General features: G+C 38.5%; 1 protein-coding gene across 1 annotated transcript in view; it reads right to left on the bottom strand.

The window, feature by feature from the left end:
- The window catches only part of CNGB3 (cyclic nucleotide gated channel subunit beta 3), a 151,852-nt gene extending 150,356 nt beyond the window's left edge, over window positions 1-1,496 (bottom strand). The window contains exon 1 of the mRNA XM_055129336.1: window positions 1,386-1,496. Coding sequence (XP_054985311.1) covers window positions 1,386-1,496 — 111 coding nt within the window. The remainder of the gene's footprint in view (window positions 1-1,385) is intronic.
- Window positions 1,497-24,010: the final 22,514 nt, after the last annotated feature.

The following is a 24,010-nucleotide window of genomic DNA, read 5'->3' as shown; positions in this document are numbered from 1 at the left end:
TTGTAAGCATTGATGCATAGTTTGACATTCACAGGCACTGTATGATAAAGTATTTTAAATAATCATATAAGCTATCATATCGGGCAGAACCTGGCAAGCTACGCATGGCTTATTCTATATGCCAAAAACAGTAACAATAGGTCCTGACCCTGAAAGAGCCTCCAATCGTTGGGAAAGATGAATAAGGAGAGGCTGCTAAAATCTGAGGGCTGGGGGAATAGAGACGTTACTGGTGCCTGCTTGAGTAAATTGACAAACAGCAACGGGATGACAGTGATACAGTGAAACTATCATATAATCAGTAAATCAGTCAATTTAACTTAAGCTTCATTGTTACTAAGCATTAGTCAAGGCTGTTATTCTAATGCTATTAATAGGAAAATGATTAAATGGCTAGAAAGGTATAGATTCCTGCATATATTATAAAGTCCTCATAAAGCATTTTGACTTCACTGAAGTGTTTTTACATCATGCTGTGTTGTTTTACATAAATATTTCCATCCTTAATTATTGCTCTGAAAACTTTCTGTAATTCTTTTAGGTAAATCTAATTAGTAATTCATGAAAATTTGTCTATTTGGTAGTTTAAGTGAATATTGACTACACAATTATTACTTTTGGGCTTAAACATCTCACATAAGCATAAGTTAATAATAGTAAGAATTTTAATTGCTATTATTTGGAAAGCTCCTATTTTGCACTTTAGTTATACTGTCTGGACTTTGTGTAACAAAGCTTTGAAGCAGACGCTATCTTCATTCTTCAAATGGATAGGCTTAAAACTTATCTCAGACTGGTCAATAGCAGGGTTGTTTCAGGTTGGCAATTCTGGAATTTGGAAGTGGGTAAATGCCTGTTGTGTGGGTCTATCCTGTCCTTTCTAGAATGTTTAGCAGTGTTTCTGACTTTTCCCTAGGTGTCAGGAACAGTCCTACTCCAAAGTTGTTACAATCAAATTTCTCTCCAGACATTGCTAGTTCTCCCAAGGGGCAACACTGTTCCATATTGAAAGCTTCTTGTCTAGATGAATGTTCTTTAAAATATCACTTATTAACACCTGAGTGCTTGACATTTTTTGCTTGAAACTAAATCATATTGCCAATATCCACAGCAGACTACATTTCGGATGACGATAGGAGTTAAAATCAGCAATGAGGCGCATTTTCAAACCATAATACAGGCTTTTAAACCTTTATCATATTTTATATCTAATATATATGTTGTATGTAAAATTATCGGGACAGACTCCATAGATCAATAGCATGTGAACAAGATAGCAATTAGTTTAACTGTAGGGAAATCTTATCTATTAGAGCTTATTAAAACACATAGGCAAGCAGTAAATAATTAGAATCGAGACTGACTTAGAAATGTAAGGATCATACCTGTCCCAAGGATGGCTGACACTGATTTCCTGGGTCAGAACCTTGTTTATTTTCTTCATTCCCTCCTCCAGGCGTCACCTTGTTGGATTTCACTGTCAGTGATTTAAACATCTTCTCTGAATTGGTTCCTGAAAACTTGTTTTTTATGTCTCTGTATCTTGCGGTCGAGAAATGTATTTTGTTTTTCTTTTCATTAGTAGACAAGCCAATTAGTTGTTTAATCAGGATTTGTTCTGGTTAATTCCTAGAGGCAACTCTCTAGCTGGTAAGGGCTTTGGCTTAAAAGCAGAAAATTACTTCTGCTTGAGCGATTTGAATTCTGTTTATGAACTTTAGAGAGTCAAAATGCCCTTGCGAATAATTTAAAAGTGGAGGATTAAGTGAAACTTTATTGTTGATTTGAATTGTTTTAATGTGATCACATAGCTCATTGGGTTTCTTTTCCTTCTAATTATCAACTGTCTTTTTATATATGATTTTATTCAAAGAAATGCTTGCAAATGATTTAAAAAATGAGATGTGCATAAGGCTTATAATCTAAAGCAATATCTCTTTATTCCGGTGTTCCTATCTCCAGTCCTACGCCACGAGATAACTACTCATAGCTTCCTTTTTATCTTCTGGTGTTCATTTTTATTATTAGCCATTGGAATTTTATTGTTTGACTATATTAGTAGATTTGGTTGATTAATAAAAATGATAAAATGATAACTTTCTTCCCATTCCCAATATCCTAAATATTCATCACACGTTCACAATGGCCATGTTAGAATTAGACAAGAAGAGTAATTACTATGTTAGGGATGACATCACAAAGTGCCAGAGTGAATGATAGAACTACAGAAATATGTTTTCTTACAATTCTGAAGATCAGCAGGTCCCTCCCTCCCTCCCTCTCTCCCTTTCACCCTTCCTTCCCTACTTCCTTCCATCCTTCCGTCCTTCCCTCCCTCCTTCCCTCCCTTCCTCCCTCCCTTCCTCCCTCCTTCCCTCCCTTCCTCCCTCCCTCCCTCCCTCCCTCCCTCCCTCCTTTCCTCCTTCCTTCCTTCCTTCCTTCCTTCCTTCCTTCCTTCCTTCCTTCCTTCCTTCCTTCCTTCCTTCCTTCCTTCCTTCCTTCCTTCCTTCCTTCCTTCCTTCCTTCCTTCCTCTATCCTATCCTTGGATCTGATAATTTGTCTCTTCTTTTCTGCTGTTCTTCAGGTAATTAAAATTTTTTCATTTGTGGGGCCGGAGCGATAGCACAGCGAGTAGGGCGTTTGCCTTGCACTCGACCAACCCGGGTTCAATCCCCGGCATCCCATATGGTCCCCCAAGTACCGCCAGGAGTAATTCCTGAGTGCAAAGTCAGGAGTAACCCCTGAGCATCGCTGGGTGTGACCCAAAAAAAAGCAAAAAAAAAATTTTTTTTCTTTTGAGTTCTTTCTTAATGTGCGAGTTACTCAGAAGTCTGTTATTAAGTATCTACGTAGTCGCAATATTTCCCTCTTTATTTTTGATATTAATTTCTTATCTGTAAGATTCTGGTTGGAAGAATGCTTGATATGATTTTGTTGGATATGTGCTTATTATTAATATGTTCCAATATTTCATTTACTCTTGAGAATGTGCCATACGCAATTAGAATTATACATATTTATATTCTTTGGAAGGGAAATTTTTCTATTTCTCTATGAAGTCTATCTCATCAACTACTTTATATAAAGTCATTATTTTCTTTTAATTTTTTTGTCGTAGTGATGTGTCCATCACTGTCACTGGTTTGTTGCTATTCCCTTCTAATATTATGCCCCTATAAACATATTCCCTGAGGTTTGTTAATAATTATTTTGTGTATTTGGATGAACATGTTTTATGTTTTATGTATTAATGATAATTACATGTATCTATCCATGCTGTTTCTTTTCCTATTTGATTCTTTTTTTGGGAGTCACACCCAGTGGTGCTCAGGGGTCACTCCTGGCTCTGCACTCAGGAATTACCCCTGGCTGTGCTCAGGGGACCATATGGGATGCTGAGAATTGAACCTGGGTCGGCTGAGTGCAAGGCAAACGCCCTACCTGCTGTGCTATCACTCCAAACCCCTATTTGATTCTTTTTATTAGGATTGTTTTCAATCACAGTTATTGAAATATTTTTACTTTATTTTCTAAATTTCTCTGCTCCAGATTGTTGTTTTGTGACTCATGTGAAGGTTCTTTTAAAATTTTTATAGCAAAAATAGTCTTTTGTGTGTGTTTGTATTGATGCATTGCTATTCAAATATACACATTTAGTCTTTTTCTTTACTACCCTTTAATTTATTATTATACTTCATCATACTATTATTTATATTTCAGACTCTGAGTTCCAATACATGTTTTTCTTTTCCATAAGTCAACTTGGTTTGGTGTCTTAGTCTACCTAAAGCAAACAAACAAAAATATTCTTCACAATCTTTATGGTCTAGTGTACAAAGACCCAACTAATTCTTATCTTCACCGGAGTTGTTTTTATAAAACAACCCACAGTGAGGCAGTCAGAACTTACAATGTTCTTTTTTTTTTTTTAAATTTTTATTAAATCACCATGTGGCAAGTTACAAAGTTCTCAGGTTTATATGTCAGTTATACAATATTCAAACACCCATCCCTTCACCAGTGCCCATATTCCACCACCAGAAACCCCAGTATACCCCCCGCCCCCACCTCCTATCCCCTACTGTATAAGTAATGAATTTCACTTCATTTTTTCTTTACCTTGATTACATTCCATAATTCAACACAAAACTCACTATAGTTGACATAACTCTCTCTCTCTTTTTTTTCTTTTTCCTTTTCCCTTTTTTTTTTTCCTTTTTCCCCCTCATCCCCCTTTCTGCGCCTCATAGTATGGTGTGCGCCATGCCGCGTCGGACAGCGTGAGGCTTTTGCTTAGTTCACAGTCCAGAGGTGGCTGCTACATTAAAAACCTTCAATATTTCAACAAAAACTTACTGTTATTATTTGGAGTTTCCCCCCCCCAAGTCAGACCTGTTCATATGGAACCGTTTCACATTGCTGACAATCATAAATGTTAAGGTTTTGGATTTCTGTATAAAGTCCAGGGAAAATTCTGCCAGAAATTACATAGCCCAGCTCGCAGTCCCAGTGCATTGCTGTAAGAAGTCTCTGAATTCAAAGTCTTTAGGCGAGAGGGTCCGATTCGCGCTCAGCGGCTCCGGATTTATCTGGGCCGAGGGCGTGCCGGTTACGCCCCCTTCCCATGAGTTCCTGGGAGCCCCCAAAGTAAAATCCGAATACCTGTGGGTTTGGAGTCACAGAAGATGACACCTGCCACATGGGTGCCACCAGCCCGCCGCTTTCCGTGCAGGAAGACAGGGTGGGGAGGAAAAAAAAACTTACAATGTTCTTTTATAGTGCACACCATCAAGGCATGGTATTATCCTTTAACCACTTAGCTTTAAAAAAATTGCTGGACATTGCTAGTGTAAGGGGAATTTTAATAGCAGATTTTTTTATGTTCTTCTAAAATAAAATTATTATTTATTTTCTTCAGGTGCACTTCATTGAACTGGTCTTGGCTGTGTATAGGGACGTTGACTGCTGGCCTTCACCTTGCCCTTCAGGGGACGAAAAACCTTTATCCAAGTTGAGGGACAAGAAGGGGCCACGGTGCTGAACAACCCAAATTAAACAGAACCAAAAGAGAAGTATTAGGGCAAACACTGTAGCACTGTCATCCCATAGTTCATCGATTTGCTCAAGCGGGCACCGGTAACGTCTCCATTATGAGACTTGTTACTGTATTTGGCATATTGAATATGCCACGGGTAGCTTGCCATGCTCTGCTGGGCAGATTAAGGCAAAGATGAAAAAAAAATTGGATCACATAATTTACATAAGAGCGATGCTCTGTGGACCCCATTCGGTCTGGGACAGGGACTGGCCCTTTTTGGGGACTCTGGGGAGGCACTGGGAAAGGCAAGGGACTCCCTGTAACAATGCCCCAGGGTCTTCTGGGATGCCTGTTAGAGAAAAGAACAATGTACAATCAAGGCCACACTGTAGAACTTGGGGATGCTCCAATGACTCTCACCATCACTGTTGCAGACTTTAAATCCTGAGCCAAGCACCAAAACAGAAAAAAAAAAGAAGAAGAAAAAATGTCCAAACAATAATGAATAAAGCCATGCCAATCTTATCTCACTTTCTGAGCAAGTTATGTTTTGTCAAGAAGTTTTTGGTCTGATTTTAATTTATTTTATTTTATTCTTTACAAAGTTGTTCACAATAATTACATTCAATATTCCAACACCAATCCCACCACCATTACTTCTTTCTACCACCATTATTTTTAATTTTCCCAACCATCACCAAGCCTGCCCAGTAGCAGACCCTAAATAATTTATTTTATATTGCTTGTTATGAATAATTAGCTAAAAATGATTTAAACAGATTTTCTTAGAAGAAAGTATGTGAAGATCTCACCTTGGAGCCATTAAGCCCTTTTATAAGAGATTACTAACATGTTGTTACAGGTTGAGCCTGTGTGTTAATATATTTCTAATATATATGTATTATTATTATTATTTTTTAACGATATTGGTTGCCTTCTACTTTACATCCTATCCAATGTGATGTGCTACTCCTGGTACATCAGTGGTGTGGAGTATGACATGTCACTCCAGGAATTCTAAAATTTGAAATAGAGTGATACAGCTAGAGTTAAATTTTTAACCGGATGGTGACTTTGGAGTCTGGAGGCATCTCTGCAGCTTGTTGGTCTCTCCCGAGATGTATTTGTGAGTGTCTGGATCATGGCCAGTTAATGAGCTTATATGGCTCCAGAAATAATTCACAGGCATGACTGCCAGCTCCCGAAAGAAAGGGGGGATGGGGGAGGTCATCCATCCCTGACTCCGTGAGAGCCTGGAGATTTCAGTCACAAAACCCACATACTTGAGTTTTTCAACAGATTCATTCCTAAGTGAGGCTCATGCTAAGCCTGTGGAGGCCTTGGGCATGGCAGTGATTGGGTTCTGGAAGATCCTGGCTGCTGGGGCTTGGTTTGGGCAAGTGGTGGGTGCACCCCTTTCTGGATAAACTTATTTTATATCATAGAAATACCAACTTTTATGCTTTAAAAAATCCTATTAAGAGGTTCTACATATAGTGATAGACCAAGGGCACCTGAACTATTAAAATAATGAAAATATTTAGCTTATAAGATGAATTGTACTTGATTTAAAAAACTTATAAAGTATAAAATATGATAAGAGCTGGAGAAATGGTGCAGGGGAAGGAGTTTGGCCTTAATGTGGCAGACCCTTATTCAGTCTCTGGCTAGACTTTGCTCCCCTGATCACCACTAAGAATGAGCCCTAAATGAGAAGGAAGCTCTGAGCCACATGTGGCCCCCAAACAAAACACACCAACCTCATGATTGCAGTTTCGTCATAAAACTCTGTGTATACTTTGACAAGCACTTGTCAACGTTTAGTCCCTGTTTTGGTGGAGTCTTATTTCTGAGCCTGCCTTAAATAACAAAAACCAAAACTCAAAAGAACGTAACCAGGGATATGGTTTAAGCAATGAGCAATCAAGAGGCTGAAACTTAGCAACTCATGACCCCCAGGAACCAGCAGGAAAGAGCTGCTGTCCTAGCACTCATTGCAGCAATCATAACAATAGCAACAGGGGAAAAACTTAATAGAAATAGGCCCCTTCAGTTCTTCTTTTTTTTTTTTTAGAATTATTGTGCTGCTGATGATATGTAACGACCTCTACCTTTAGGGTCCAGATGTGTGATTTGACAGGTATATTTTGTAAATTGCCTAACATGAGGTTAGCTAGCATATCTTTCACCTCAAATAATTACCATTTTGTTGCTATTATTATGTTGATAACATTTAAGCTCTTGTCTCATTGCAACTTTCAGATAAACAATGCAGTGCTGTGAACAGTTTCTGTGGCTTTCTCTATATCATTAAAAAAGGGAAATTATTCTACTCTATTCTATTTTATTCTATTCTATTTTGTTGGTAAATTGAAAGCCTAAATTTCTGTGAGAAACAGACTCTACATTAAGAATTGTTCATGAGAACTTTAAGGCCAGATTGTTGGATGTCTTTTATGATACACACACACACACATGCATACGCACACATACAAATGTAGAATTTCTTGAGAGTACAAGGGTCAGCCTCATGCAAGGAAAGTGTCCTACCATCTGTACTATTGCTCTGGCCTCATAAAATTGTCTTTTTAAGTTTGAAAAGGATGTTTGTTGCTTTAAAAATAATTAAAAAAATTTTATTACATCATTACTGCTATTTCTAAAGCCCCCCAAAATGTATACACAGTGATTTTAGGAGTTCTTCAAATAATTCTCTAATTTCAGCTGTTATATTTATAAATTCGAGATATATGCATGTGGAATTATGAGAAAAAGAGTAACAAAAATGCTTGTGACTAGTTGACCTTCTTCTTAAAAAATCACAAGAAAATAATTAACTTTATCATACACCCCCTTTAAGTCTGCTCATAGAATTTACCCACAAAGATATCAAGCAGTGTGTCCCTATGTAGAAAATGCATTATTATATGACTGAAATCCAGTCATGAACAATCTTGTAAAAATAAATAAAAATAAAATGCATTAAAGAGGGTTTCTTTGCATATGTGTAGATTTCTTGGGATTTCCAGATTTGTGTTGCATGGTTAACTAAAGATTGGGAAAAGGGGAAAATAATAAGTTTTGTTAAGGGGGTATGAAATGGAGATTCATCAAATGGATGAAAGGCCATCTTCTCTCCTGTGCAAAGCTTTTGCATACAACATTGTTTATAAACTGAAAACAAAATGTGCCCAAATGCAGAAGACTGATGACAATTGTTGTAGCTAAGGGTTTGCTTTGTCTCTCTCCCCCCAAAAGATATGATTTGTTTATTGATGTCATAAACAACAGATTTTTTTATGTCTGGTGTCAGTCTCAATCCTAAAATAATTCAGTGTCATTAACACTCATATTTGTAAGAGAAAAAAATTAGATAATCACAATTTTACACTTGTGAATTGAAATGTGTGAGTAATATATTGGCACAGAGGACAGGTGTCACTCTGCCTAGGTGTGATCGGACACTATGTTGGAGGATAAGATTCTGCAGGAGAATTAATTTTTACGGGCTAGAGATGTCGTACAGAGGGCATGATGCTATCCTTACAGGGATTACCTGGGTTTGATGCCTGGTATCCCAGATTCCCTAAGTACTGCCATGAGTCAGGAGTAAGCCCTGAACACCACTGGATGTGGCCAAAAATGTTTTTTTTTTTTAAAGGAAGCAAAAGCCTGCAAAACCAAAACAACCAAAGCAGAATTCACTGGGCAGGTGTGGCAAGATAGGATATTTGAGACTCAGGAACAGCAGCCTGTTTCATAGGCATTGGGGTAAACAGCAGAATCTCCTGCCCCCAAGCCAGGCTGTCTTCAGGGGCCCCCCTCGGAGGGTGGCTGGTTGAGTTTCTTTTCTGCCCCAAGTAGAGCTCCGACAGCTGAAAACCTCCAGAACCCTGCCACAGCCAGGCTCAAGACCACTCTCCACACACTCGGATGAGCCTCACCTATGATGGAACTGACAGAGGAACCCAGGTGTGTGGGACCCATGGCTGAGATCTCCAAGCCTGCTCAGATCGGGACTGGACCTCCTCCACCCAGATCCCCAGTTTTCATAGTAGCTGGGCAGTCACACCCACAAACTGCTGCTGGAGCCGTGTAATCTCATCAACAGCCAAGATCCAGAGACACTAAAACAAAGCTCCTACTGGGGCTGGAGAGATAGCACAGCGGGTAGGGCGTTTGCCTTGCACGCGGCCGACCCGGGTTCAAATCCCAGCATCCCATATGGTCCCCTGAGCATGGCCAGGGGTAATTCCTGAGTGCAAAGCCAGGAGTAACCCCTGTGCATCGCCGGGTGTGACCCAAAAAGCAAAAAAAAAAAAAAAAAAAAAAAAAAAAAAAGCTCCTAGAAGAGAGCAACACAATTTTTCCTGGAACGACCTCTTTATTTTTATTTATTTATTTATTTATTTATTTATTTATTTATTCATTCATTCATTCATTTCTTTATTTATTTCCCCCACATGGCAGAGACTGGCAAGCTACCCATGACATATTTGATATGCCAAAAATAGTAACAACAACATCCTCTTTGCTGTGTTCCTGGAGTGAGCAGACATCATCGGGCTACACTAGCATGCGACAGGGACAAATGAAGATGTTACTGGTGCCCACTTCAGCAAATTGATGAATAATGGGATGACAGTGATACAATGATACAGGGTAAACACCATGTGGTAGTAATGTGACCAGGACAGTCCTCAGAATACATGTAACAAAGATTTAAATTACTGCTGAATATCAAACATTAAGAAATACACCAGATATAAGGTGTGATCTGTATCATTTTCAAAAGGGGACAAAGACATGAATTGTGTTATTTTCATTTTGGAGCATTAAAAATCATTAGGTTTTTTAGAAAACATTTAAATATATTTATTTGCTTGAGTTAATGACATTGAATATTTTATGAACTTAAAAAGTAGAATTACAGCAATTCACACTTAGAGGAAATTTCCATAATAAAATATGTGTAGCACTATTTTTTTGCCAGTGTGATTTTGTATGATGACAAATTTAGAGTATTTAGACTTTTTTAGCCACCTGCAGGTGTAATGAGCATAGATACAATTCTACTAAGCTAACGTGAAAAATATCTGAGACTAAAGTGATTTAAATACTATTTCAGTAAGTAGGAATGCTCTATTTCTTTGATTATAATATTTGCATTGCTTTTAATTTATAATTAAAATGCATGAGCAGTGAATGTAACAGATATTAAGGGTAAAAATGCCTTCAGGAAATTGTTAATAACTAGTGGCATCTGTGACTAATGAATGCTATATTGGTTTAGACTGTGACTAATAGAATAAATGTTTTGAAAAAAATCCTTATGTTAGTATTTTATAAACAGTAATGGGGTCATGATGGATTTTTAAAATGTGAATTTAGGTAGACTGCACTATGTCAAGTTTTCTCATTCTTTCATATTTACTTACAAAGTTGATTAGCCTGCTTCAATATTTGTCCCCAATTATGGATTATCTTTGATTCTATGCTTCTTACTTTTTTTGTCATATGGTAAACTAAATGAAAGCACTTTAGTTAATTGAATACCATGATCTACCCTTATGTAAGAAGATTAATACTGCAATTTGTAAAGAAAATTTTCTGTATCAATTAGCTCCCTAGCTAAGCTTCTTTTAATTGATTTTTCCTATATTCTAAATTTATCTGTGCTACAAATGTAATAAATTAGTTATTTTTAGCTATACCAGGATGTTCTAATAAACAATGCATTCGATAAAAGTGCATACTGGTTTAAGTATAAATGATGGTTGTCAGTTATCTCAGTATAACTAATGCAAACATTGATCCTTGACCCACTACTGGGATTTTATTACTTTCAACACTCAAATTTACTAATGGTTAAACTTTATTGGACTCAGATTTAAGGGGAGAATGTAACATATAGCAATTTGTAACTGTTCTGAGGATGATTATTTTTTACTTAGGAACCAGAACTGTTTTATCCTTGGGTTTTAGCCACATGATTCTTACAGGATGTTTAATTAGGAACATCCTTTAATCATTTTATTATTGGTCCACTTAAACAAAAATGTTTTATTCTGTATCATCTATCTAGCAGTTTCTTTTGTCTTCTCACTTTGTTAGTATTATTCTTTTAATTTCATCACTTATCTCTATTACATGTTTTAATTACTTGTTTATTTTTTAAAATAATTTATGCTCCTTATACTTTTTTTTAATTCTCATATTTTTTAACCACCATGATGAATCATTTTGAAAGAACTCTGTTGTAATAATGGGTTTTCCAGAGAATCTGTGAGATACATTTGGAGTCTAGACAGCTAATCTGTGTTTGTAATTTGGAAGGAGAGTTAGAGGCTCATCTGTAAGATGAAAAGAATTCAGCAGAAGTCATTTGAGCAACATTGTCCTTAAAATGAACAATATCATGGGACTGGTGACATAGTACAATGGGTAAGACACTTACCTTGCATAGGGCTGCTTGGGGTTCAATTCCCAAGCACCCCAGATGGTCCCCTGAATACAGCCAGGGGTGATCTAGAGCAATCCCTGAGTACCAACTGGTATGGCCCGATCCGTTGCACAAAACAATAATATCAAAGAAGTCACTGGTTTTCTTTAATACAAACTCTGAAATTTATTATAAGCATATTTCATATTAAATCTCATAATATAAATATTTCAAATAACATTTTGAAATTTAAAACTGCAAAAATGTTACAATACTGCTGTAAAGAATTACCTTTTTTGAGATTTCACAGTTGGATCACCTTTACTCTATTTCCCTTCTATCTCACTATTTCTGTTTCCCTGCATGTATGCTGCTTATCATTATTTTTGACTGAATAATTTAAGAACATCTTCAAACATCACGTTTTTTTCTTATTCCTTGTTATGCCAAAGTGTTCATTTTCCCAGCAAAGATGCCCTTCTGTATGTTTGTCATTCACACCTCCAACTCAGGGGCTCAACCTGGGTTTGATTCCTCCGTCCCTCTCGGAGAGCCCGGCAAGCTACTGAAAGTATCCCGACCGCACAGCAGAGCCTGGCAAGCTACCCATGATGTATTTGATATGCCAAAACAGTAACAACAAGTCTCACAATGGAGACGTTACTGGTGCCCACTTGAGCAAATGAATGAACAACAGGAATACAGTGCTACATAAGTATAGATACATATAAGCAGATAGACACGCAGTTCTCACGGCTGTGAGGTGATAATCTCCTTGTGGTATTGATTTGTATGTGTCTGATAATAATAATTAATATTTGTTTCATGTGTCATTCTCAGCAGTGCTCAATGGCCACATGCAGTGGTGCTCAAGGGTCAACATCTGGCAGTGCGCAGGTGCCCATGTAGTGCCAGAGGTTGAACCCAGCCTTTGTGAGCACACAGTAGGCACTCTAGCCCTTTGGCTGTCGTCCTGTTGTTCATCAATTTGCTTGAGCAGGCACCAGTAACGTCTCTATCGTGCGACTTGTTGCTACTGTTTTTGGCATATCGAATACACTACGGGTAGCTTGCCAGGCTCTGCCATATGGGCGGGATACTCTCGGTAGCTTGCAGGGCTCTCTGAGAGGGATGGAGGAATCGAACCCAGGTCAGCCACGTGCAAGGCATCACCCTACCCGCTGTGCTATTGCACCAGCCCGAAAGAAAGAAAAAAATACTGAATTAGGACATAAGAGATATTGATTACAGGGAAACGGGGGAGTAGGAAAGGGGTAAAGCTATGGACACATGTCTCAGTTTGACCTTCTGGAGTAAAGGTGATGACCTGTTGGTGAGGCAGCCAGCTCTGCTCTGTCCAGTCCAATCTAGGAGCACTGCTGTGGCAAGATGGTCAGTCCACCTAACGCCGTTTGTGAATTCTCTCCACTGAGCAGCCTGAGTCTACATAACTTCACCTTCCCCCAAGGCAAAGATAAGGCAGTTGTGAGCCACAATGACAGAATCAGGCAGTAATAAGAAATGAGCAATTTTTCTTTGGGGGGGGGGTCGGAAATGTACATGGAAAAAGCGGAGTCAGAGCAGAAGATAACTTAGGAGGAAATAGAGTGAATTACTTCTGCTGACAGCCTTGATTATGATGTACTGATTTGGGGGCAATTAGAGATCAATGGAAGATTCTCTGGCAGGTGCTGAGAGGCCGCCTTGACTGTGGAATGGATTATTAAATGTCACACAGTTGAGAGGATAATGGCAAATGCTTATTTGGCATTTATCACATATAAGAAGCGATGCTCAATGCTGTATATAGGTGAAGTCATTTAATCTTTGCACAGCTTAACGAAGAGTTATTCTTTTACAGAAGAGGCGCAGAGAGGTTGAAGTTGGTTCTGAATCCAGGCTCCAAGCACCATACTGTGCCACAGTGAGATTTATGGATCTATATGAGGAACTCAAGATCCTGAATGTCATTTGTCAATGCAGCATCCAATAATACTCAGCACACGGTCACAAGCAGCTAGGCCCATAGAATGTTCCTTTCCTTTCCTTTGCTTTCCTTTTCCTTTCCTTTTCCTTTCTTTGCTTTCTTTTCTCTTTTTCCCTTCCTTCCTTCCTTCCTTCCTTCCTTCCTTCCTTCCTTCCTTCCTTCCTTCCTTCCTTCCTTCCTTCCTTCCTTCCTTCCTTCCTTCCTTCCTTCCTTCCTTCCTTCCTTCCTTCCTTCCTTCCTTCCTTCCTTCCTCTATCCTATCCTCTTTTTCTTTTTTTTTTGAGGAGGTGTTTGAACCACACCTGGCTGTGCTCAGAGCTTACTCTGGCTGATCTCAGGGCTCACTTCTGATGGTACTCAGGAATCATAGGTGATACTGGGGATCACTTATGCTGCATAAAAGGCAAGTACCTTAAACCATATAACATCCTTCAAGCCCATAAGCCCACCACTTTCACTTTAACTCTGCAAACTGAGAATTTTTTTTAAAAAAGTAAAAAGCATGAAGGATGGGAGCCCTGCCCTTGACTGCTACTGATTTGCCTAGCTTGGTGCGTGTTATAAGACATCAGGTTTGAAAAGTTCCCCAGGTGATGACAATTTTTAATGTTTACATTTTGAACTAGAGCTATAGCACAGCGGGTATGGCCTTTGCCTTGCATGTGGCCAACCGGGTTCGATTCCTCCATTGCTCTCAGAGAGCCTGGCAAGCTACCAAGAGTATTCCACCCGCACAGCAGAGCCTGGCAAGCTACCCATGGTGTATTCAATATGCCAAAAACAATAACAACAAGACTCACACTGGAGACGTTACTGGTGCCCACTTGAGCAAATTGATGAACAATGGGACAACAGTGCTACAGTGCTATATTTTGGCCACATCTGGCTGTACTCAGGCTCACTCCTCGCTTTCTGCTCAGGGATAACTCCTGGCAGGGATTTGGAATTGAACGTGGGTTGTCTACCTGCAATGTGAATGTCCTTACCTTCTGCACTACCTCTCTGGGCCCTGGAATGTTTCAGGGCAATACACACTGTTGTAAGCAAATGACTTCTTGTCCCGTGGAGTTAAATCTCCTTTGATGAACTGAACGATCAAAGCTTCTCAAAATCTGGAGCCTACAGCAATGCAACTGCAACATCCAGAAATATCAGAAATGCTAATTCAAATTTTATTTCTATTTTTTAGAATTAAGTAGTAAACTACTGTTTTTCTATATTCTCAGTGCCTGCCCCATGCCCTTCACCAGCATGTTAGCTCATTTTGGAAAAAAGGAACAGTGTGAATGTTTCTGGTTTTGCTGTGCAGTTACTCACCTCTCCACTCCAATGTGGCAAAACCCTCCACCAATGTTATTTTTTTGCTATATTTATGCATTTTATTTTCATAAAGTAGTTCACAATAGTTCATTATAGATAATATTGAAACATCCACCCCAACAGCGAGCATCTTCCCAACACAATAAGAGGGAAGTGTGTGAAGGTTGTTGTATTTCATTTGGGAGCCATTTAAGCCTGTACATAAGAGAATACAAGGAAGTATGTTAAAATCAAACAATTGTGTCCTACTTTAGGTACATCAGTCATCTAGAGTACAAGAGGAAATACTGCTGTACTCTATTCCGAGAGCTTTATTTTATAGTCTCTGGATCTTGGCCATTGACGAGATTACGTGGCGTCAGGGGCAGTTTGTGGGTGTGATGCTAAGCTACTGTAAAACTGGGGATCTGGGGGGAGGAGACCCAGTCCTGATCTGAGTAGGCTTGAAGATCTCAGCCATGGGTCTGTACATCTGGGCTCCTCTGCCGGTTCCTACATGGGTGAGGTTCCCAGTGTTCCACCAATGTTCTTATGTTACTTTTAATCCATTTTCTTTCCCCTTTCCCTTTCACACATCACTCTAAAACTTCACTTAACATTTTCAGTTCTTCATTCCAGTGACAAAGATTTGTTACTATTTGATACTATATGTTTCCTTGTTTTGATTCTCTATATGCCATAGACAAATAAGATCATTCAGTATTATCCTCTCTTTGACTTATTTCTCTTAATATGATACATTCCAGTTCTTCATGTGAATTCTTAGACGGCACCATAGCCTATTAAAAACTTCTGCACTAACCCATTTTGGCACCCAGCGGCTTCTCATAGAAATGCATCTAGACTGTGAACTGAGCTACAACCCCATGCCGCCCAGGGAGTGGGAAGGATTCTCTCTTCCAACACCTTCTTTCTACGGGGGAGACAGCAGCGGCAGCAGCAGCAGCACCCACGTGGTGTCTGCCATATTCTAGAACTCACAACCCAGAGGTATGAGCTTGCAGTGACGTGGCACGCAAGAGATCATGGGATGGGGGTGTTACCGGCACGCTCTCCACCCAGAGGAGATCTGGAGCAGCCGCACATGACACGACCCCTCTGCTCCTTAAAGACTATGATCCGGGAGGTCTACTAACCCATTTTGGCACCCAGCAGCTTCTCATCAAAGTGCATCTAGACTGTGAACTGAGCTAAAATAACAGAAATCTAAAACCGAGCTCATATAATCTTCATTCTCAGCAATGGAAAACAAATTATCAAATGATGCCTTTTCAGCAGGTTTGATTGTTGGGAGAAAGTTCCAAATAATAGTGAGTTCTCCATTGAAATATTGAATGCATTCAAAGTATAGAGAGAATAAAGTAAAGATCACTAGCCACTGAGGTGAGGGTGTGTGGGAGGGGGGTATATTGGGGTTCTTGGTGGGGGAACACGTGCACTGGTGAAGGGATGGGGGTTTTATCATTATATGACTGAGACTTAAACCTGAAAGCTTTCTAACTTTTGTCACGGTGATTAAATAAAATTAAAAACAAAAAAAGAAAAAAACTTCTGCACCAATCATAACAACTGATCAAAGCAATTAACACAACTCTCCTCTATATAAGAAAATTGCGTTTTTAAGTTATTGATTTCAAATATTAGTCTGGATTTTTTTTCCTCCTTTATGAACACTAGTATATTGCTAGGTTTTATTTTGTGTATTCTGCTCTAACTAAATACCTAATAGACAAATTCTCAGTGTATCTATCCCCTGTCAAATGCATTTTAGTGAACTTGAAAGAGTTCATGTTATATTTTCTCTCAGTGAGATTCATATGTGAGTTATGAGCAATTTTCTGATAATACTTTGGATAAAAATCTAAAATGTAGGGAAAAATGTGTTTGAGAAAATACCTCTGGGTATCAGAAATCAAAAAGTAGTGTGTAAATTATAGTCTTTCTTTTTTCTGTTTTTTTGTTATTGTTATTTGAATTATAGTAATTGTTACAGTTAGAGAAATAATCTTGGGAAACCAGTTGGTGATTTAGACAAGGTCAGAGTCATTTTTTAATGAGGTCATCCCATTATTGAGTCTGGTTCTCAGCTCTGAAGGCCCCAAAATTAATTTTTCAAGTGTTCCCTTGGACAATGCTCTCTGGGCATTCTTACCAAACTGAATCCTTTAAACTGATTTGTTATCTAGTGCTCAAACTCATTATCTTATTTAAGATGTACACTTTTTAGGTAGAGTAGAATGTTTCTACTGGTATTGGTGAATTTTAATTTTCTTGATTCTTGATTCACTGTATCACTGTCATCCTGTTGGTCATCGATTTGCTCGAGCAGGCGCCAGTAACATCTCCATTCGTCCTACCCCTGAGATTTTAGCAGCCTCTCTCTACTCGTTCTTCCCAGCGGTGCCGCATTGGAGACTCTTTCAGGGTAAGGGGAATGAAACCCATCATTGTTACTGTATTTGGCATATCAAATATGCCATGGAGAGCTTGCCAGGCTCTGCCGTGAGGGTAGGATGCTCTCAGTAACTTGCCAGGTTCTCTGAGAGGGAGAACTAGGCTATAAGAGGTTGGAACCCAGCCAGAGCCATGCTTTTCTGACATTAAAAACATATTTGTTACTTGTGTGCATTCATCTTAATGGGTCAAACCAGGTAATGCTCAGTGTACACTCTTGGCTCAGTGCTCAGGGGTTGCTCCTAACTATGTCCAGGGGGCCCTACTATGCTGTGGACCCAGCCAGGCCTCTTGGATGCAAAATACACACTGCAAGCTACTGAGTTATCTCTCCAGCACTCCCTGGCCCCATTTCACTTTATTGTTATTAACGCAACAAGGTGCCCAATAGAGTTAATGTTTCTACTTTTCATGGACACTGCACTATCACCAGTAAAGTGTTCCAAATTCTATACTAATATCCTATGTCCCTTCTAGCCTGCCCCAGCTCTCCTACTTTCTCGCCACCATCATCCTTCCTCTTGACTGGTGACACGAATTGTCAGAGTATGAGCATTTGTTTTCACTGCAGGTACAAACAGATTTTCTTCCTTCTCATAGAAACCACAGAACAATTTAACATTTGAAAGATGCTTGATACACCCATGCAGGAGGAGTGAACTGAGTGATTCAGAGTCTTTAGTTACTGTCTGCTTATGAGAGAAATTGGGTTCTAATTTCTGAAACCAGGATACGGGCTCTTCTGGATTATCCTGGATATTTTATTCTTCAGAGACCCTGACCCTTTCTTCTTTTTCTTGATCAGTCCCTTCTTGTTAATATGCTTTCTTCATAGTGGGGACAGCAAAAGTTATATATTGTAGTAATCTTTGTATATAAGTCTATATAATCTATATAATCTCATTGAGTACAAACTGAAATACACCAAAGTCCCAGGATACACACACATATACATATATATATGTATATATGTATGTGTATATATATATATATATATATATATATATATGTCACCTGGCAGTGCTGGTCCGGAACCTAGGGCTCCCACATGAGAAACATGTACTCCATCCCTTTGAATCTTCTAGCTGTATGATGGATTACTGTTTACAGAAAACCCATACTAGTTTATTGCATGCTTTGTTTGAAGGGCTACACACAGTGGTCTTACCCTGACTCTGTACTTAGAGATCAGTCCTGGTGGGTTTTGGGGACCATATGTGGTTCCAGGGATCAAAGCTGTGCTGACCACATGGAAGGCAAATGCCCGATCAGCTGGACTTATCACTCTGGCCTCTATCACAACAAGCTAATTTTCATACTTTGCTTTCAGAGTACAATTCAAATTGTGTTTTGACCCATATTTTTTGTTCTGTTTGGGGGTCAGAGCTGGTGGCACTCAAGGTCCACACCTTGATCTGTGCCTGGAACATGCTCCTGATGGTGTTTGGGAAACTGTGTAGAGCCGAGAAAGCATTTATACTGTTTTAAACCACAGAATCAATTAAGATTGATCAATACAATTGATCAGTCAATACATTTTTTGGTGAGTTTTAGGCTATGCCTGGTGATACTCAGGGCTTTCTCCTGGCCCTGCACTCAGAAATTACTCCTGGCAGTGGTTGGGGGAACCATATGGGATACCAGGATTCAAACCTGTGTCAGACATGTACAAGCAAACACACTACCTGCTGTACTATCTCATTGGCCACCCCAAAAAATAAGTTTCAAATATAAATCCTATAAAGTCATTTTTCAACTTAAAATAAGAGCCATTAACAGACAGGCTTTCAAACAATACCATCTTCATTTCCCTTAAAAGCGCATTGCTCGCAATGTTTCTTTTCCATTTAAAGGAAATAAAAAGGTCAGGATCACGCATAAATGTTAATATGCTTTTCAAAGGACCTTTATCTATCTATTTATTTATTTTTATTTTTGACTTACAAGAATTTTTATTTATTTATTTAGACCATAATATAAGTCTTAAAAAAAATTATTAGTGAATCACCATGAGGTACAGTTACAAACTTAGGAACTTTCCTGTTTGCACTTCAGTCCTACAGTGATCGTTCACTCATCCCTCCACCAGTGCCCATTCTCTTCCACCACTGTTCCCAGTATCCCTTCCACCATCTCAACCCACCCCCCACCGCCCCACCCTCCCTCTGCCTCTGCGGCAGGGCATTCAAAGGGACCTTTATTTAAGGGACCACATAGGACACTGGAGGATGGAACCCAGGTGGGCTGTGTGCAGAGCCAGTGCCCCACCCACTGTTGTCTCGCTGTGGCCGCAGTGGGCGGTTTCTGACAGCAGTGCTCGAACCATACACATCAATTACACCTGCCTCGCTTTCTCTCTCTTTGAAAACTGTCATCTTCAAAGGGATTCGACAACCTATCCTATCAGCTGCAGTGCTTCATTCATCAACACTTTGAAATGTTGTTGGCATCTCCTGGGGGCTCATTAGAGATGCAGCACATCTGGCCTGGCCCCAGCCTCAACGACTCAGTCTGCATGTTTAATAAGACCCCCGGGCGATTCCGGTTCGGGGAGTTCACCGTACATCGCTGCTGTATTCACACTTCTCTGTATTCTTCCTTCCTCACTTGCCCTAACGTTCTTGGTGAGTCCTTTCCAAGAAAATAGGGATTGGTGGTCATTTCTCCAACAGTGACAATTTGCTTAATCATTTTTTCCATTCCTCTATTCCTGTCTTTCTCACACACTATTATTTAGTTTCAATGATGGATCGATCTAGCTATTTTGGCAAGGAATTTTAAGTTTCAGGTATCTGCCCGTAATTAACATGCATACGTTTCAGTTGAGACAAAGCAAAATGAACCGTATGAACAATTATGCGTGATCCTGACCTATAGTGCTTTGAAAATGGCATCTCAAGTTCAGATATATTAAAGTAGGAACAAAAGGAGTGTTTCAGGATTACTGAATATGGTAATTAGTTTGTTAAATATAGTAAATCCTGAATATCGATAGGTTCGAGAAAAACGTGAAACCATGCATATAACAAAATCAGGACCTCGCATAAGACTGTTTCCATCAATGTCAAACAGGCTTTCTTCTTTTTTTAAAATCAACATTATAATGAAATAATATAAACTGAAATAAAATTATTCAAGGACCTGCTATACTAAGCTACCCTTTCCTACCCTTTGCTTCTTCACTCTTTTTTCTTTTTTTCTGATATGAAGGAGAAAGTACTTCATATCCTTTTCTGATATGAAGGAGAAATTATAATGTAGATTATAATTTACATTTACATATATAGGATGAGGGGCCCTTGACTGCTTTTTAATGAGAAACAGGGATGAGGTACAGAAATGAGTAGGTGTTAGGATGGCAGACAGTGTGTATATTTTCTGAAAAGAAAAAAAATCTCTTTAAAAAGTTTTGTGATATATGACCAACAAACAACATTATAATAGTCTCAAGTCTATAATGTATAAATCTTACATTTGCATATTGAGAAGTGGTTATTCCCACAGCAAATATAGTTAACTTAATCTGTAACTACATATAGTGAAAACAGTTTTCTTGTGATAGATGTTTTAAATAGATTTTCTTAGTAATGTTTTACATTTATTTATTTATTTATTTATTTATTTATTTATTTATAGCTTTTTGGGTCACACCCGGCAATGCACAGGGGTTACTCCTGGCTCTGCACTCAGGAATTTCCCCTGGCAGTGCTCAGGGGGCCATATGGGATGCTGGGAATCTAACCCCCGGTTGGCTGTGTTCAAGGCAAATACCCTACCCACTGTGCTATCGCTCCAGCCCCTCTTAGCAATGTTTTAATAGGCAGCATAGTATTGTTAATTACAGTGACCAGTTTTTATGATTTACTTTATAACTGGAAGTTTATACTATACAGCCCACTTGCCTTGTCTCCTGCACCTGGTAGCCATTAGTTTGTTCTCTGTATATCATTTTTAAATAGTTTAGTTTGCACACAATAATGAGCTCAGATAGTAATTTGTATTTCTCTAATTAATTTCCTTTATAATGCTACCCTCCAGGCTTGTCCATAAGAGTGAAAATAATAAGATTTCATTCTTTTAGTATGACTAATATTTCATTATATATTTGCATAAATTGAAAATAGATAAAAAACATATTTTCTTTCTTTGGCCCTTCATTCATCAATGGACACTTTATGTTTCCACATCCAGATCATGTAAATGATGTCACAATGAAATTAGGGATGAACATAGCTTTTTGAGTTACTGTAGGTAAATACCCAGAAGTGAAATTGCTGCGTGATATAATAGTTCTGTTCTTTTTAAAAAGTTTTTACCGAGGGCCGGAGTGATAGCACAGTGGGTAGGGCATTTGCCTTGCACGCGGCTGACCCGGGTTTGACTCCCAGCATCCCATATGGTCCCCTGCACATGGCCAGGGGTAATTCCTGAGCGCAGAAACAGGAGTGACCCCTGAGCATCGCTGGGTGTGACCCAAAAAGCAAAAAAAAAAAAAAAAATTTACTGAGAGTATCCTGCCTGCCCAGCAGAGCCTGGCAAGCTACCTGTGGTGTCTTCGATATGCCAAAAACAGTAACAACAAGTCTCACAATGGAGACGTTACTGGTGCCTGATTGAGCAAATCGACAGGATGACAGTGCTACAGTGCTACATGCTGGCCTGTATTGCCTTTGAAAAAAATGTCTGTTCAAAGCCTCTGCCTATTTTAAAATTAGTTCTTTTTTTTAATCAAGAATTGTGAGAATTCTTTCTATATTTTGTATAAATCACTTATTTGATCATATGGGAATATGTTCTTTTCAACAGATTTTTAATCTTGTTCTATGTGTTGCTGCGAATAATTCCTTTTGTCATCGTGAATACAGCAATAATACTCCCTCTATCACATTATCTACCTTCCACCCCTGCTTTTGACAAGCATCAATCTATGCCAGCTGGGTTGCTAGGTGGGATTCTGCATTGCATATTTGCACTGTCCTCTGTTCCATCAGGTAGAGTTGGTTGTATATCCCATCTGGCAGTGCAGGGTCTAAGGTCAGAGGTAAAGTTCTGATCAAATTAATTTGGTTGGAGCTAGATAGAAACTTAGATTTAGTCTAGTTCAAAATTGTTCATTTACTCATTCACATGTTTTTCTTGATATAGTCTCACATGTTTGGGGACTGATATAGTCAATGCAGTAAAAAAAAATTGAGTGAAAGATTGAGCATAGGGTAATCCCAGCTCACTCACGTGATATCCAGATCTATTTATTAGCGATAGCACAGCGGTTGGGCGTTCGCCTTTCATGCGGCCGACCCGTGTCCGATTCCTCCGCCCCTCTCAGAGAGCCCAGCAAGCTACTGAGAGTATGGAGCCTGTACGGCAGAGCCTGGCAAGCTACCCGTGCGTATTGGATATGCCAAAAACAGTAACAATAAGTCTCTCAATGAGAGATGTTACTGGTGCCCGCTCGAGCAAATCGATGAGCAACGGGATGACAGTGACAGTGTTACTAAATGCCTTACTTAATGAAATTCTATCACATTTTGTATACATTTAACTTATACATCATGTATTGATGATAGTTGTATACATAAATTTAAGGTCTTTTAATATCTTTAGCATTACATGCATATGTGTAGATAGAAAGTTGCCAAATGGCAACCTATGAAATATTTACTAGATTTAATTTTTCTAACCTGTTTATATAGTCCCTGATAATTCATTTTTCTCATTAGAGAACTATGTATTAGAGGAAGCAGTTACTGAAGAAAAAAATGCACATCCATTTTTGAACAAACTCCTGTAAGCCTCAGGGTTCTTACACATCAAAGAAAGAAAGAGAATATGTTTTTCTTTCAGCAGAGAGTGAAAATAGGAGACCAGTTGCTTGCATCTATCTTTTGTAACCTGTAGCTCCTTGGGAAGCTGAAATGTGCCATGATATCAAAGAGATGCATTTCTTAAAGGCCTCATGTTGTCTGCACTTTGCCAATACTTCTTTATTCTGCATTGACAAAGAGACTCCTGTTTTTTTTCTCTTGAATCATGAATATTTAAAGCTTGTCATATAAAAATCACATTAGCTAGTTCCAGGTGGATCTTGAATATCAAATAGTTTAGAAGGCAGAACTGGAATAGTTATATATTAAAAAAAAACCCAAACAATCAGGTGGTCATTATAGATGAAATTCAAAATGTAAAGTCAATTGGAGTTACTATAATTATACTCATTAAAAGCCTATGAAGCTTTATTTTAGCTCAAATCATTTTTGAAAGAGTTGGATTAAATATTATCTGATTACCACCAGAATCCTATTTCAATGTCATTTTCTTATTTTAATAGGTAATGTTACTATATTGAATTCACCTGATTCTCATGAAAGATGCTTGTGAAATATGTCTGTTGTGCAATTAGAAGATTATAGAATCCAAATCTTTCTGATATTTTGGATTTTTGTACTTTATTCCTATATTTTAAAATTAAATATAACACTTTAATAATTATGTATAAGGCATAAAATATAGTTTTGAAATATTCGTTTAAAAATAAATAGTATTTCAAGTAAATTTGAAAGCATATTTAATGAGGAATATATAAATATTAAATGCAAGTAGGAAGGACTATAGATAACTCATTTCTACTCTTCAATGATAATCACTATAAACACTTGTTTTGATCTTTCTCTTTCTTCATAATATAGAGATCTATTTGAGAATGTATTGTTTATACCTTTACATTTATTAATAACATCATGAGTACTTTTCTGTGTCAGTAAATATTTT

The sequence above is a fragment of the Sorex araneus genome, chromosome 2, assembly GCF_027595985.1.
Source record: "Sorex araneus isolate mSorAra2 chromosome 2, mSorAra2.pri, whole genome shotgun sequence".
NCBI lineage: Eukaryota > Metazoa > Chordata > Mammalia > Eulipotyphla > Soricidae > Sorex > Sorex araneus.
This window is presented reverse-complemented; position numbering and strand designations above follow the sequence as displayed.